The following is a 15,328-nucleotide window of genomic DNA, read 5'->3' on the forward strand; positions in this document are numbered from 1 at the left end:
TTTTGTTAGCCTAACGGTTGTTTATATCACCAGAAACTTAAGGAGATTGAAATAGGATTATTATACATAAATAATCACGGATGACGAGAAGAGTTGATATCTAGATGACTATAAAATAACTTGATGAAACTGGATGCACATGCTCCTTGACAAAAAGTAAGGACAGGGGTTTCTTACAATTGTGTGAAAATAGATGAAATCAATCTTCATATAACGGTTTTGTTAAAAACTACATAAAGTACAATGACTCTTTTACTGATAGTGCCTTTAAAGTTTGTCAGTCCCTAGGTACTAAATATGTGGACCGCAGTGCCTATAGCTCACTTTTACTGAAAATATTTTCTGATTACAAGTAGTATTTCTTATCCCCCATATACCACATATAAAGATTTTCGAACTTTCGGGTGTCTTAATACCGCAACTATCTGTCAATATGTAAGTTATCTCAATAAAAGCGAAAGAGCGTATTTTACTCATTACAGTGTATCTTTTTGCTTAAAATGGATAAAATCGAGTGAAAACTTGACCTAACCCCCTTATAACTAATATCTGGATTTTCGAACATCCGACTGACTTTACTCTATGGTATGTGATGTAACCCTGACTTAGAATGGAACTGGTCTATAGCTTGGCATAAGCCTCGACGTTCCCTTCTGGGTGTTACAAACTTTGCGGCAAACTTAATATACCCTGCTTAGAGTATAAGCATTAAAAATATTTAAAACGGTATGACTACTTTTATATTTTCAATCAAAACAGAAAATAATAATAATACTTTTGAAGAAAAATCGCAAAAAGCTGTCAATTTTTTAATATTAAATAATAGTTTAAATAGTAAGACGAAATAATAATTAATTAAATTTATAAATAATAATAAATTAATGGTAGAACTGATAAAAATTTCGGAATTTATATTTAACCTATAAAAGGAGTAACCTAACATACCGTTGCATATGTGCAAAAATACGCTCGCAATTTGAGTTGTGACCAGGGATAGAGAACAAATACTGAACTAGATTTCAAGATTTCAGAAAACGACTCAGCGTTCTTATTAGCTTTGAAGAATTGACACAGCTGATCATTAACAGATTGCGCAAAAAACTCGCCTGATAATTCACGGTCCTCTTTTTTCGATTTCAAGAACGCATTCAAATTTGCCAACTGATCGATCAATTTGTTGTCGTCAATATGAACATTTTTCGAGACTAAAAACTGAAGATTTAAATTAAACCACAAAATATAAGGCGTAAAAATTGCTCATTCCGGATTCGGATTCAATTTATGATATGTATATAAATGTTGTGAATACACCGATGATTTCAAAATAATATAAGTAAATTCCGCAAATTCGAGTCGAGACATTTGTGAGACGCATTTCCATGCGACGGTATACATGTATGTATATATGATGGGGATATCATATGGTGTGCGTTCCAAAACTCAACCGAGTTCAACTCGCGCAGGAATTTTATACAGAAAAAGATTTATACAGAAAAAAACCTGCGCGAATTGAACTCGATCGAGTTTTGCAACATAACCATGAATGATATAATTCATGTACATGCATCCTACGCGGGGCGCGCAAATTCAAAACGCCCAAGTAGATTAAAACACTATGATGCTCACTTTTTCACGCATTCGCTCAAAAAAAAAATAATAATTAAAAAAAATCGCCGATTCAGGAAGAAACTAGGAACTTTTCACGAAACTCAGGGAATTTTAACGAAAATCAGAGAATCACTGCCGAACGTCTAAATCAGGGAATTCCCTGACAAATCAGCGAATATGGTATCCCTACATGGTCGGCCAGCTTGAATGACGGCTGTGTGCTAAAGTAATTAAATCTAAAGAATTCGAAATGTGTGAAGAAGTCTTGTCTAAAAAAAGTTTTTTTTACAGGGACTTGTTTTTGATAGGGCAGTTTGTTTGAGAACTGCATACAATAGGTCATTGACTTCATGAAATGTATAAAACGGGGTCACTGAAACATAAAATCAAATAAGTGACTCACTAAATGTAAACGAAGGTTCTTGTCTTTGCTCAATTTGAACAAATGCTGTTAACTTGGTTAAAAGTAAACAAAGGGGTGAAGACTATATAAAATGTAAACAAAGATGTCGTTGATCTCATAAATGTAAACTTCTTATTACTCGGAACCGCCAATATTGGACCACTATACGATATAACTGCCAAAAGGTTCGACAAAATCAAATTCATATACAGAAAACTCTTGTATTTGACAAGATATTTTCACGCTATTTACCATGAATTATTGACAAAGGACACAAATCTACGAATATATTGTTCAGAACGGATCACTATAGCATATAGCTGGCAAACAAACTGAACGATCAATATCAATATAAAGATTTTTTTATGCTATAAAAATTGTTTTTCGTCGTTTCGGACGACAGTATCTATAAAAAAAAGTTTAAAAAAGTGTTTTTTCGCCCACCCAAGTGGAAAGAAAATGTTATTATTATTATTATGTATTAATACATATTTGATTAAACACAAATAATAAAAAATAATAATGTATACTTACTGGAGTTGTTTGTGAATGGAAATGATTGAAATACTCCCGACTAGTGGCTGCTGAGTACGACTGGGTGCCAAAGCGACCAATTGTCGAGAATTTTGTGCTACGTACAACATCTATATGTTCTTGAGGACTTATCGGAGGTGGTGACGAGCTAGCCACTACAATATCAGTTGAACTACTACTGCTATTATTGCTACCACTGGTAGCAGATGTATTTTTTTGCATATTGGAAGTGGGAACGGTAACTGCATCTGTTGTACTCGAAACCGAAGTAGTATTGGCGTTACTTCCACTAGTGTTCGTAGATGTGTTCACCGTCAAGATTTGACTACTTGAGTCACCGTGCTCGACTGCAACATGTTGAGGATGTGATAGCGTGTGGCACGGAGTCTGATGTTGATTTTGGTGATCAAGCTGTGTTTGCTGATGCCTGGATGATTCCTTACCCGATTGATTGGAGTTTGGAGGTGTTGCAGATAATGGTGGTGATTCTACCATCGTCAAACCACCTGTGGACCTAATTATCGCAACTGGACGCGCCATTGGTGGCAAAGGTGGCGGAGGCAGCATCGTACTGTACTGTTGGTAATGAGAGGGTTGTGCGGACGGCGCTGCGGAGGATAATTTTGGATTACGACTAGATGATGGCCCTTCTGTAGAAACCGTTTGTAACTGGAAATGACTTTGAGGATGTGGCGGGAGATGAACTTCATTAATTTGAGGATTACTATTTCCAGTTTCTTGGCAAACATAGGTAACAAACTCGGACATATCATGTCCACTTACAACTTCGGAAGAATATTTTGAAATAGAGGCAGCAGCAGCTGTTGCAGCCGCTGCCGCAGCTACTGAAACTTGCGAACCATGACTATGTAAGTTTTGTTGGTGTTCCTGGTGTTGAGATTGTTGCCTTTGGGAATGATGGTTATGCTGAGTACTGCTATCACTGGAATCTGATGGACCATTTGAGCTATTATGTAACTGATAGTACATTGCACCAGGGCTCACTGAATTCGTAACCAATGCAGACGTTACATTATGTTGGATCAACACTAAAAGGAATTTTAAATGGAATAAAATTAAACATTTTTTATGTAAATATTGGTTAGTCGAAAAAGTCTTTTTGTATTTTTGTAGTCGTATATCTCCAGTGGTACCAACACCATTGTGACATACCATATAGTGTTGGAAAGGTGAACTTTAAGCTTCATTTAACCAAAAAAATTAAATTCGGGGAAGTTGAAAAAAAGTTACAACTGTTCAAAAATGAGTGGAAATTGTGAAGAAATTGGCTATATTTTGAAATTTTTATATAAAAAAGGAAAGAATGCCACGCAAGCCACCAATGAAATTTGGGAAGCTTACGAAGATAATTCTGTATCAGTTCGTGTAGCTCAACAATGGTTCGCTCGTTTCCTTTCTGGAAATTTCGGAATTTCGATTTACACTGATGGAATAATGTCTCTAGCGGAAAAATGACAAAAAGTGGTCGATCAAAATGGTACATATTTGCTTATTTATTTATTATTATAAATATAAAAAATAGGTCGAAGTTTGATTAGAAATACGAAACTACTTTTTCGACTACCTTATATGTATATTCAATACGTTTAGTTCAAATTTTGAAAATTTACCTTCGTTCGATCGCACTTGACTCATATTTAATAATGAGCGGTTTAGTGAAGGCGTATATCGCTGAAGCATTGATATATCGCTTGACTGAATGCTTGCACCCGTTGAATCATTTGGACGCAAAATCACAGAAAAACCACCACCACTGCTGTTATTTCCCGCAACATCAGGCGAAGTACACGTGTCAGTTTTACATGCTGCTGCCCCTTGGGTTCGCAAGAGGGAAGATGGCGGCAAATGCATACTTCGTGCATCAACAAAGTCAACTATTTTCGGAAGTAATTAAATAATATATTATACAATTTTTCAAAGCAAATTACAATGGATATCGGTTATATGAAGAATCGCTTTTATGCAAATTTTGGTTATTTGCAAAATTTCTATATTTCAACGAATTATGCACGTTGTAATTATATGAATGAGGTTGCTAGAATGCAAATCATTTATAGGCAAATATCGCATTTATGGAAACATTTTTCTTCACCCACAAATTTTGATCGGTTTTAAATTTTTTAATTTAGCAGCAAATAATTTGTCAGAAAGGTAGATTTCATGTTCAAGTTGGTAAAAGCAAGTAAAATTAAACCAAGTCATTTCATTTCGGCAGGCATTGACAAAATTCAAGATACAGACGAGATTGCAGCTACTGAAGTCAGAAATTTTAAAGGGTGCAAACTTGATAACGAATACATTCAATGCGTATATACTTTGGAGCCATATCCGACCAGGATATTGTTGCGGACGCAGTCCATTTCAATGTTACTAATGATAAGGAAGTGTTCACGCAAACTCATATTTGTATAAAACATCCCTCAACGAAGAAGGTGTTGCTGGGCTTAGATTCGCTGCGTAACTGTTTTTTTCATAACATTGATAACATTGATGCTTACATGCTTTTGAAGACATTGGAAATATAATACTAGAAATGAAATGAAATGAAATGATTGCGTACGTGCTTAGAATTTGTATATAAACCGAATACCTCTTGTTTGCAAATACCGCTTTTATTTTTTTACTTTATAACAATTGCATATAACCGATATGTACTGTATTTTCTTTGCGTCAGAATCCTTACTACTGTACCCAGCCGGAACAATCATAGAAGAGCTGGAGGCAGCTGATCGGCCAGAATCCGTGCTTGCTAACATATTATTCGTAGCTATCAAGTTACTAGGGACATCTACACCAACGCCAATTGATGACGGTGGCAACTGATATGTGTTGCATTCAAAGGTTCCGGCGGAATTTTCCAACTTAATATGACTAGCATTTGTGGATAGTAAATCATTACTTGCCTCATCAAGAATAGATGCTATGCAATAGAAAAAATTGCAATTTTAGTTTTTGTCCTCACAAAGCTTCTTATTAACTCATATGTACATGATATAGATATATCTAAATGTTTTGACATAAATCGAGTATATTCTTGCATACAAATATATTAATCTGTAAACCTACCTTTAGAGAGACTCCACAATTCCTTCGATGAAAAAACACCAGTAGCCAATATTATATCGTTACATATAACTCCATTGTAAGGATTATGGCTGTAACCTAATTTTATATAAAACTAATTAGTTAATACTAATTTTTCTTCTACAGAGAAAAGTATTTAAAGAATATATGTAGTACTGCTCAAGCTTACTATCGCTAACATCCCGTCAAAAACAAAGCTAATGTTTGTTAAGAAAATCCTATTCATAAGGAAATCTGTTGCAAGTCATTCACTAGTTTTAAAATTTGCAGAAACTATAACAACTATATTTTTTTGTTCTTATACAATATATGTATACATCAAATAGCCTACTGACGAAATATTTTATATAGCAGTCTAAGTTCCTAGTTCTTTGCTAGACAAAAATTTCATAATGCACAATATTAAAATTAAATTTACAACTAATATCAAATTAAATCCATGTCTTTCTTTATTGAACACAACTTGTAAAGAATATTTAATTTTAACAATAATTAAAAACTCAAAACAAAAGTGGAATAAACGATAAACGGCCCAGAATTAATAAAAATACTCCTAGCAAACGTATGTACTCCATATATATGGATTAAATGGATTTATGTATGAAGAAGCTTTTATTACCTTTCTCTTTGCGTGCTTCACCATTTTTCTTTATTTTGTTCATATTGTTATTACTGCCATTAGTGTTGCTATCGGCGTTAACATGTGTGTGTTCATTGTTATATGAGAATAATGCTATTGATGTAGGCGGCGGCGGAGTTGGGCTGTGAAGTGGATCATATGTATTGATGAAATTCGCTAAATACAAGTCCAGTTCGCGAACAGATACATTAATGTGATAAGGATTTACACATAAGTTAGGGTGTGTACATTCGGGATTCTTTTCCAGTCGTTCTCCATCTGTGCTTTCAAGCGGTATCGCCTTAAAAAGTATGACCATAACCAAATCCAAGCGCCACACCTTATCTGCCTGTCGTAAGCAGTCGATTCGTCGCATTTTTCCTTTTTGATCGGGATTCGAAAGCACACAAATCGATTTGCGTTTGCCGGTGATGGATTGGACGAAATCTTCTCGGCATTCCTGAGTAATATCTTTACGTAGTTTTCCTAATAACCGGGACGCCCACTTTTGTTTCACCTCCGCTTTTTCGTTCTATTGCATAAATACACTTATATAGTTTTTCAGAGAAAAATAGATATAAAATGTAAAAATAAACGCGGTTAAAGAATTTTGTTTCACCTACGAAAATAAATGCAACATCTCAATCAAAAATTACCTAGGTAAATAAGTTATTCTAAGTATCAGGTTATATGCTTCCAACTTACTCTAATAACGAAGAATAAAACCTTCAGCGGAATTTAATGTTTTATAATAAATACATTATAATGAATGTATGCATTATATGTCGATTCAAATTGACCAAAGATATTTGACAGTTCTGTCTAATATATTTAAGGTTGTTACATGAAACCGTTAGATGAAAAAAGCTCCGAATTGCGACACCAAAAAATTTAGTAATGAAAATTATGAATTTATACTATATTTGTTGCTCACCATCCAGGACTTATTACCAGGTAAAAATAATAATAGCTAATTATTATATATTTATATATTTATATTAACGCAATTTGTTATACATTGTGAGTAAAAAGCACCCGAAAATGGTAATTAAATTCCCCGGGTAAATGATATCTCAATTAATGTATTTTGTTAAGGTGGTAGGACTGTCCTTAATTACTATGCCAAATTTGAGAGGGATCTGTCAACCAGTTTGCATTGCGATTTTTACAATGGATAAAAAAATTGAACAAAGAATTTATCTCAAATTTTCGAATTTCGTGTGCTGAATCGTTGCGAATGTTGGAAAAAGCTTACGATGATTCAATTTTATCTATGTAAAACACAAGCCTACGACCTTTGTATCACAGCCTTCAAAGGCGGTCGAGAGATCGTTAAACACCTCTTCAACTGATGAAAATGTAAAAAAAAATGCACCATCGCTTCGAGCCACGATTGTGATCGAAAAGCCAAAAAACCCAAGGAATACCCTCAGTCAACCACCAGAGTTGGCTCTCAGTGAATTTTTCTTGTTCCAAACTGAAATGTCCGCTCCATGAAACTCATTTTCAGTCGATCGAAGAGATAAAACAAAATTCGCTGAAGGAGCAGAAGACCTTCCCAAAAAATGCTTTTGAAAAATGTGCTGGCAAATTTTTATTATAACATATTACTATTAATTAGAGCATAAAATATTTCCAGCATCCGCCAAAACTACATTTTAAGCAAGTAAGGAAGGGCTAGGTTCGGATGTAATCAAACATTTTATACACTCCCAACCAAAGCCAGAGAAATACTCAAGAGTGGCAAAAAATTTCACTAAACGAGTTAGGCAGAGCTAAGTTCCGGTATTGGAAAGTTAACCGGAAAATCGAAAATCTTTAGATTAGGTACACTTATATGAATATATAAGATATGAACTGAATTAAATCTTCCTGTCGTGATACTTTTTATTAAACTCGAGTTTTGTAACTAAAATTTGATTGTTTCACATTTCAAAGTGTCACAAAATATAGTGAGCGTTTCATTATTATTTGGGAAATGTTAAAAGTAGATCTTACTTGTAGTTCATCCTTGCAATGTCGCTCCTCCTCCAGTGACATACGTTTTTCATGTTTTTTGTAATACTTTCGCTTGGCAGCTTGCAAATTGAACCATGAGTACGAAAACGATTTGACAAACGGCAAGAGAGCCTCAATGAACGGATGAAATTCATCCTATGTTGACGTATTAAGTAGCACGGAATTCGTGAAAGAAATAAAAAATTTCATAAATCCACTTGGCCCTTAAAATTACAAGGTATTAATACCCATAAACAAAATGCATAAATGTCCCTGCAAGAAACAATTAGGTACAATTAAAGTAAAATGAAAATAAAAAATTCAATCTAATCTGAAGCAGGGCAATGGTACGAGTATTTGTCATTATCACTCTTCATAAGACAATCACGGGTAGTTATTTCAAATGAAATCATTAGTAAAGTTATTTTAGTCATTTTAAAGTTTAAGGGTAAGAAATAAAGTGGGACGGTCACTATTTGGATTATTATCTTAATATCGGCTCAGTGGCGATGCGACATAAGTAGGTACACTGACAACACAGCAGTGGCCGCGCTACATCCGGAATTGTTGAAATTTGTTACTGAACTTCATAACATGCTCGAAAATAGCCTTAGAATAGCCAGAACAGTACCTTCAATGCTATCAATAGGAAAATGCATTTTATTACTGGTATTATTATAAGGTTAAGGTGTATGGCCACTGTAGAATTTTGGAAAATTCTATTTCTTATAAAAATAATTTTAGAGTTGATTTGTACCGGGCTAAATTATTAAATGTTCAGTTTTAACCAACTCATGGCGTAAATTTCCAAAAAGTGACTTTTCCATACAAAAATTTTTTTTGTTTTGTTTTCCAATTGATTTATTTGTAAATTATTTGAAACGTTCAATTTCAGTCGTTTGCTTTCTTTATTTCGGCTATTAAAATGGTAAATTATTGAAAATTATTCAGTGAAAACTTTGTGTTTGTTTCAAACAAAGTGATCAATAATAATAATTTGTTGCGATGCCACGAAAAGGTCGCGCTAATAACGGTCGGTGTTTTTTTGCCATCAACATACATTGGCAGCCCAAAGGCAAAAAAGAGATTTGCCGCTCACACACATTCTTCTATGGATAATGAATGCGGACAGTCCTAATCCAGAAATAGATCCAGAATTATACGAAGTGGTGAAAACCAATATGATTCATGGACCTTGTGCACACCACAATCCCACTTCGGTTTGTATGTCCGAAAATAAATGCACGAAAAACTATCCACGTGGTTTTCTTTCGAAAACGCAAACTGGAAATGATGGATATCCATCGTAACGGTGTCGCACACCAGACGACAATGGCAGAACATTCAGCATTCAATTTAGAGGAATGAATATCGAAGTTGACAACACATGGATAGTACTATATTCGTTAATATTGTCTAATTTACATTCAAATCTCATATCAATGTTGAGTATTGCAGTTTGGTGAAATCGATCAAATACGTTTGCAAATGCGTCACCAACGAAAGCATCGTGGCGGTTATTGGCCTTGAACGAGATGAGATCAGCAAGTATCAATTGGGTCGATACGTGGACTGCATTGAAGCGTTCTTTAAGATATTTATTTTTACAATTCATGAACGGTTACCGACTGTTGTGCATCTCGCAGTTCATATAGTGAAGGCCAAAGAGTATATTTCTACCCAAAGAATACACTGCAGCCAACGGAAACACCGCCAACAACAAAAATGGGATTGACGAGTTTTTTCTCAATTTGCGTCAGTGATCCGTTTGCGAAAACATTGCTCTATTCGGAAATGCTTGATATTATACATGGAACCAACCAGTAGATGGACATCCAGGTGTGTTCTCAACTAATGCATTAGAACGTATTTATACAATCCACAGGAGGAACATGGTAATCACTGGAATGAAACGATTGACGATGTGAGTGCACGCCCAATTTTAATGCCAAAAATACCGATGTTAATGACTTAAACTGGAAAATTCAAAGCCAGATTCCGGCATGTTTGCGCTCATACAAATCGATCAACGAATTCCTTTGAGTTCCAACGATTTGCCTTTTCAGTTCAAACATATTCAGTCTCCAGGGAAAATTGCATTTACGATGACAATCAACAGAACACAAGGATAGTGGCTAGAAGTGTGTGGCATAAATCTGGAAATGCCATAATTTTCACGCGGCCAGCTATACGTGGCGTATTCACAAGTTGGAAAACCATCTTCTCGTATATTTACTCATCGGAACAGAAACCAAAAAATGTTGTTTATCAAGCTGCGTTACATTGAAAAAAAATGTAGAAAAATCGCAAATAAATGATTTTCAACACAATATAAATTCAACTCTTTTTTCATTTCAAAACACATAATTTCACGTACGACAACGCTTGGGGGTTCAGCTAGTTTATACAATATATGTATATATATTTTATGGCCAGTTTATTAGGAAATTCTTGACTAAAAATTTAATTTTTCTGTTCAAATGTATATAATTTTTGAAGGAATCATTATTTTCAAATTTGCCTACGTACTTTTATGAGTATTCTCATGTAGCATAAATTATTTATTTTATTACAGGACGACGTACATATGTATATGCTAAATATCTCGCCATAGCGCGTTTAAAAAAACGATAAAAGAGACATCATACGATTGTACAACTTCGGGCGCCCGGGGCCAAGGATGTTCTGCCGCCCCAACAAGTTTCATTAGATGTTTCGAACAAAATTGAATTTTTACAAAATATCTTCGATGTTATGTATATAAAATTTAGGAACTTGAAGCTACGCAAATTCTGAAGTTCCAAAATTCTCACAATACGTTTTTTGAGGAAATTGATAGTAAATTTACAAGACATCTTATTAAAAGCCATACAAAAACCCCATTTTCGCCCTATATCTTGTACACATTTAAAACAATTTGCAGAAATTTTTGCCCGAATTGGAGTTTTTAAATACCATTTTTGAAAATTTGGAGAAGTAAAAGTATTTGTTACATTCAAATTCTCTCAATAGAATGTGAAACTGCTTAAACTTTAAATTACAATGATATGATATGTGATTATGCAGCGATCAAAGGTAGAAAAATGCATCTTTAAGTTCTATCACTATTTTTAAGAAAGATATAAGACAAATTCAAGGACTGAAGAGTATTCGAGTAAAAATTAATATTTTTCATTGTTATTCAGATTATTACATTGTGAGTGTACAACTCTTTATCTTTTATAAAAATTTTGTAAAAAAAATTTGTTGAAGTATTTTTCTGAATATTAAAAAACAGCAAAGCTCGTTTTGCCGCCCCCAAGACGTTGCGCCCGGGGTGACGGCCCCCTTCGCATCCCCCCCTACCTACGCCACTGGTCAACAAAATAACCGAAAATAATAATTTTTCATCAGCTTGAGGTTCAAACTTGATAAGTGTCCTGTGTTAGTTCTGTAAATAAATGATTATATCATGAAAATAATAATTAACAGTTGCCATACTCCTTAAGAAATATTTTAATAAGAACCCATTCTTGTAAACTAATTTCGTTTCTTGCAGGGATTTAAATTTACAGTAATATATTCAACTAATTACTATAAAATGCAAAATAAGTACATTTACATATGCATAATTACTATTTTATATAAAATAAATATATGTAGGTATGTGCATATGAAAGAATATTTCACACGAAAGTTTCTAAGTTCTTAAATGACTGATTTTGAAAATAGTTAAGTGTAGAACAACAACTTTTATATAAACATACATAGTACAATATTTAAATGCATACATACGAGTGCGCAAATACTTACATCGAACATATATAGCTAATAAATGCCTACAATAGGATTCAAATGCACATGAAAGCCAGGGAAATAATCAATAAAGAAAAAAGGAAAATAAATTGACTAACCACAAAAAAACAAAATACCATATATTATTATAATTAGCCAAGTCACTCCAATCATGTCCACATTGTTTAAAATGTTATATTTTAGCCCTACATATCTGGTTTAGTCGAGCTTTTCTCCTTATTTGTAAAAATGATAAGTTATTTTGTTGTCTGTTTGATGTAACAGCAACAGAGCATTGCAAGACGAAAGCAGAAATGAATTATATTGTATATTTTATCTTTGGGGAGCGTAAGTCACCCTGACTGGCAAAATCACCAAAAAAATATGCATGTGTAGGTACATGCATAGATGTATATATATAATATTTTTGAATTGAAAAAATATGACAGGACTAAAAAATTTGCAGATTTGAATAATAAAAAATATATAATGCAAAATCATAATTAACAAACTCAAAGAATTTTTAAACAAAAATTTTGTTTCATACTTTCTCTATGTATTAATGTGGTGTATATTATATACGTATGTACATATATGTGAATTAACAAATATTTTCTACCAATGTAAGTGTTAAAATTTTGATTGAATCTAATCAGTATTTTATATAATATATACAAAGAAACAATTAAAACAAATTATGTTTATACGTCATGTACTCCATGCTTTAAAAAAACAACGCATTGGGACTATGTGAACGCTGAATTGTTAGACACATAAAAGTCCAAAAATTCTTACGAAGCACAAAAAGAAGGTTCATTTGAATTTTATGCCACTATTAATTTTTTTCTTGTAAATTCTTTTTGTAATTTTAAATCCAGTGAATAAATAGTGCAATTAATGTCCACCAAAAGTTTTAAGATAGTGAATTTGAGTATGACATATTTTTATATCATATACAATATATATACATATGTACATATATATATACCATATAACATATATAATATGTTTAATATGTTTATATGTTATTATTTTTTTAATTCGAGCACCTTTTTGTAAATAAACTCTAAAGCCATTTATGTACATATTTTCCCTACAAACACCAAAAGTAATCCTTGAATTATTTATGTTTATGTGTATGCAACACTACGCAGTTTGCCTGAAGTTGAGATTTTGAAAATTATTCACATTTCCACCAGAATGGCTGAAACGTTGGTGGTTAAATTTTAACAGTGTTAACATGCGGCTTTTATTTGATAATATTTTCCAACCGAATTCGTGGGAGTTAAAATAATTATCTATGATATGTGTAAGTACATAATATATAAAACCACAATGCAGTACACACAGGATCGTGCAAATATTTTTTGTTGTAAAATGTGTAGTTATGATATTCAGTTTTGGACAACATATTTAGCACATTAAGCTACAACGGTTCTGAGAATTTTTTTCATATCTTTTACAGGTCGAGCTTAAAATATTATATGCACTTTTCTTTAACGCTTGCTGAACTGTACGCAGGTTACTAATAAATTAAATCACAAATAATCAACGTTTTCCACAATTCAAAGATCAATAAGAGCTCTTTTCACTTATTTTTGATGCATTTAGTTAATTCGTTATTAAGAGGCAGAAAATTTTAAAAATGCATTAAGCAGTTTATTGTATGACATTAGAAGTGCTAATATTGGGTTTGTCCGAAAAGTAATAGAATTAATTTTGTTCCGCCACGACTGTACTTCCGAGCGTACGCGCACCGACTGGATTCGGTAGAGGGCGTTCCTAGCTATCAAACGAGCGGCTGGTCAGTTGTCTCCGAGCACCTGGAGAGACAGAACAAACATTTTCGCGCGACGTGTTCCTATGAGTGGTGCCAGCCGAAAATGCAGCGTATGTTAGAGCAGAGGTACGTGACTGAATTATATGTGAAACTCGTTAATTCTGCGACAGAGACGTTTGATATGATCAAGCATGCTTACCCAGATATTGCTTTAGCAGTAAGTGGTGTATTTCGGTGGCACCAAGGCCGGGAAGAGGTCGCTGATGAAGACCGAAAGAATGAACAAACCCAAAGTGAAAACAATACTCATTGTCTTTTTTGACATCAAAGGCATCGTCCACCATTTTACGTGGAAGTCCTCAAGAGACTCAAATGAAGGATCAATCAGGTTCTACAAGACATCGCAGCCGATTCAAAGTTGCACCACGACAACGCCCCGGCTCACACCGCCTTTTTTTGTGAACAGCTACCTAACTAAGGACGGCATTCCAACGCTTCCGCAGCCGCTCTACAGCCCGGCAGCGCTGAATCCACGCAAATGGAGCGTCATTTGCAAGTTTTTATAGAATTGTAACGATTGGTTCAATACATTTTTTTAAATCGATCGGTCCTATTACTTTCCGGACAAGCCCTGTAATACACATTTTATTGCTAAAATCCAAATGTGCGTAAATACACATGTAAACATAATGTAAGATCTCAATAATACGACTATAATATAACATAGTCAGCCTTCCGTAGATTTCGCGAGAACGACATTCCCCATGGGAAAAATTACCAATTTGTGCTTTTTCTGATAGATAAGAATCCAGATATGGAACTTTAAATGGGAAAAGAAATATTTTAAATATGAGATTGATATATTGAACCATATTGTTTTACTTTGTTATACTCTTGCAACATGTTGCTACAGAGAATAATAGTTCTTTTAATTGTTTTTTAAGTTCATTCGATTTGTAGTAGTTTTCTTTTTTAATGATATAAAATAAAATTCGACTTATAAATTTTTAGATTAATTTTGAATAAACAATCGTTATTTCATTCCACTTAGAACCGTTGGCACTTACTGAAGCAAAAACTATGATCAAACAGGCACTTTTGCAATTACGTTAATTCCAACACTTACATCATTTTAAAATTAAAGTGTGTCATTTCGTGTGAAAATTATTACTCAAAGGTATGTAATTAAATTAAAACAAAATTAGTTTAACAGTATTACCTTAAAATGATATCTGCATGTTAATTAACAGTGAAAACATTAATATGTAACCATAATATTAATATTAAACATGTAAAAGTTTCTCCCTACAGAAGATTGCGTTTGTGGTTTGGCGTAGCCAGAATTTTCGAAAAGTAATTTACATTTTCTTAAAGTAAAATATTTAAGAAATTGTCTCACAAAATTGTGAGTTGATTCGACAAATAGATTTGGAGATATGAGCGTATTTTTAAGATTTTTTATCTTAATGTAACTGACTCACAAAACTATAAATGCGTTTTCTCAAAC

General features: G+C 33.5%; 2 protein-coding genes across 31 annotated transcripts in view; one reads left to right on the forward strand and one right to left on the reverse strand.

Annotated features, from left to right (window-relative positions):
* The window catches only part of LOC125779137 (uncharacterized), a 154,822-nt gene that overhangs the window by 105,712 nt on the left and 33,782 nt on the right, over positions 1 to 15,328 (forward strand). The window lies entirely within an intron of this gene.
* LOC105226820 (mucin-5AC) overlaps positions 1 to 15,328 on the reverse strand; it is a 39,786-nt gene that overhangs the window by 13,261 nt on the left and 11,197 nt on the right. For 23 of the 30 annotated variants that reach the window (XR_007423129.1, XR_007423128.1, XM_049459585.1 and 20 more), the window contains 6 exons: positions 8,268 to 8,423; positions 6,270 to 6,801; positions 5,633 to 5,728; positions 5,250 to 5,486; positions 4,177 to 4,440; positions 2,546 to 3,594 (listed from right to left, as the gene is read on the reverse strand). Coding sequence is in view for 28 of the 30 variants with exons in the window: in XM_049459585.1 (XP_049315542.1) it covers positions 2,546 to 3,594; positions 4,177 to 4,440; positions 5,250 to 5,486; positions 5,633 to 5,728; positions 6,270 to 6,801; positions 8,268 to 8,423 (2,334 nt within the window). In the remaining 2 variants the exon portion in view is untranslated. Of the gene's footprint in view, positions 1 to 2,545; positions 3,595 to 4,176; positions 4,441 to 5,249; positions 5,487 to 5,632; positions 5,729 to 6,269; positions 6,818 to 8,267; positions 8,541 to 12,059; positions 13,067 to 13,090; positions 15,321 to 15,328 lie in introns of those variants that run through there. The other 7 variants (XM_049459606.1, XM_049459604.1, XM_049459605.1 and 4 more) reach the window with 4 other exon arrangements.

The sequence above is a fragment of the Bactrocera dorsalis genome, chromosome 6 (genome assembly GCF_023373825.1).
Source record: "Bactrocera dorsalis isolate Fly_Bdor chromosome 6, ASM2337382v1, whole genome shotgun sequence".
Taxonomy (NCBI): Eukaryota; Metazoa; Arthropoda; class Insecta; order Diptera; family Tephritidae; genus Bactrocera; species Bactrocera dorsalis.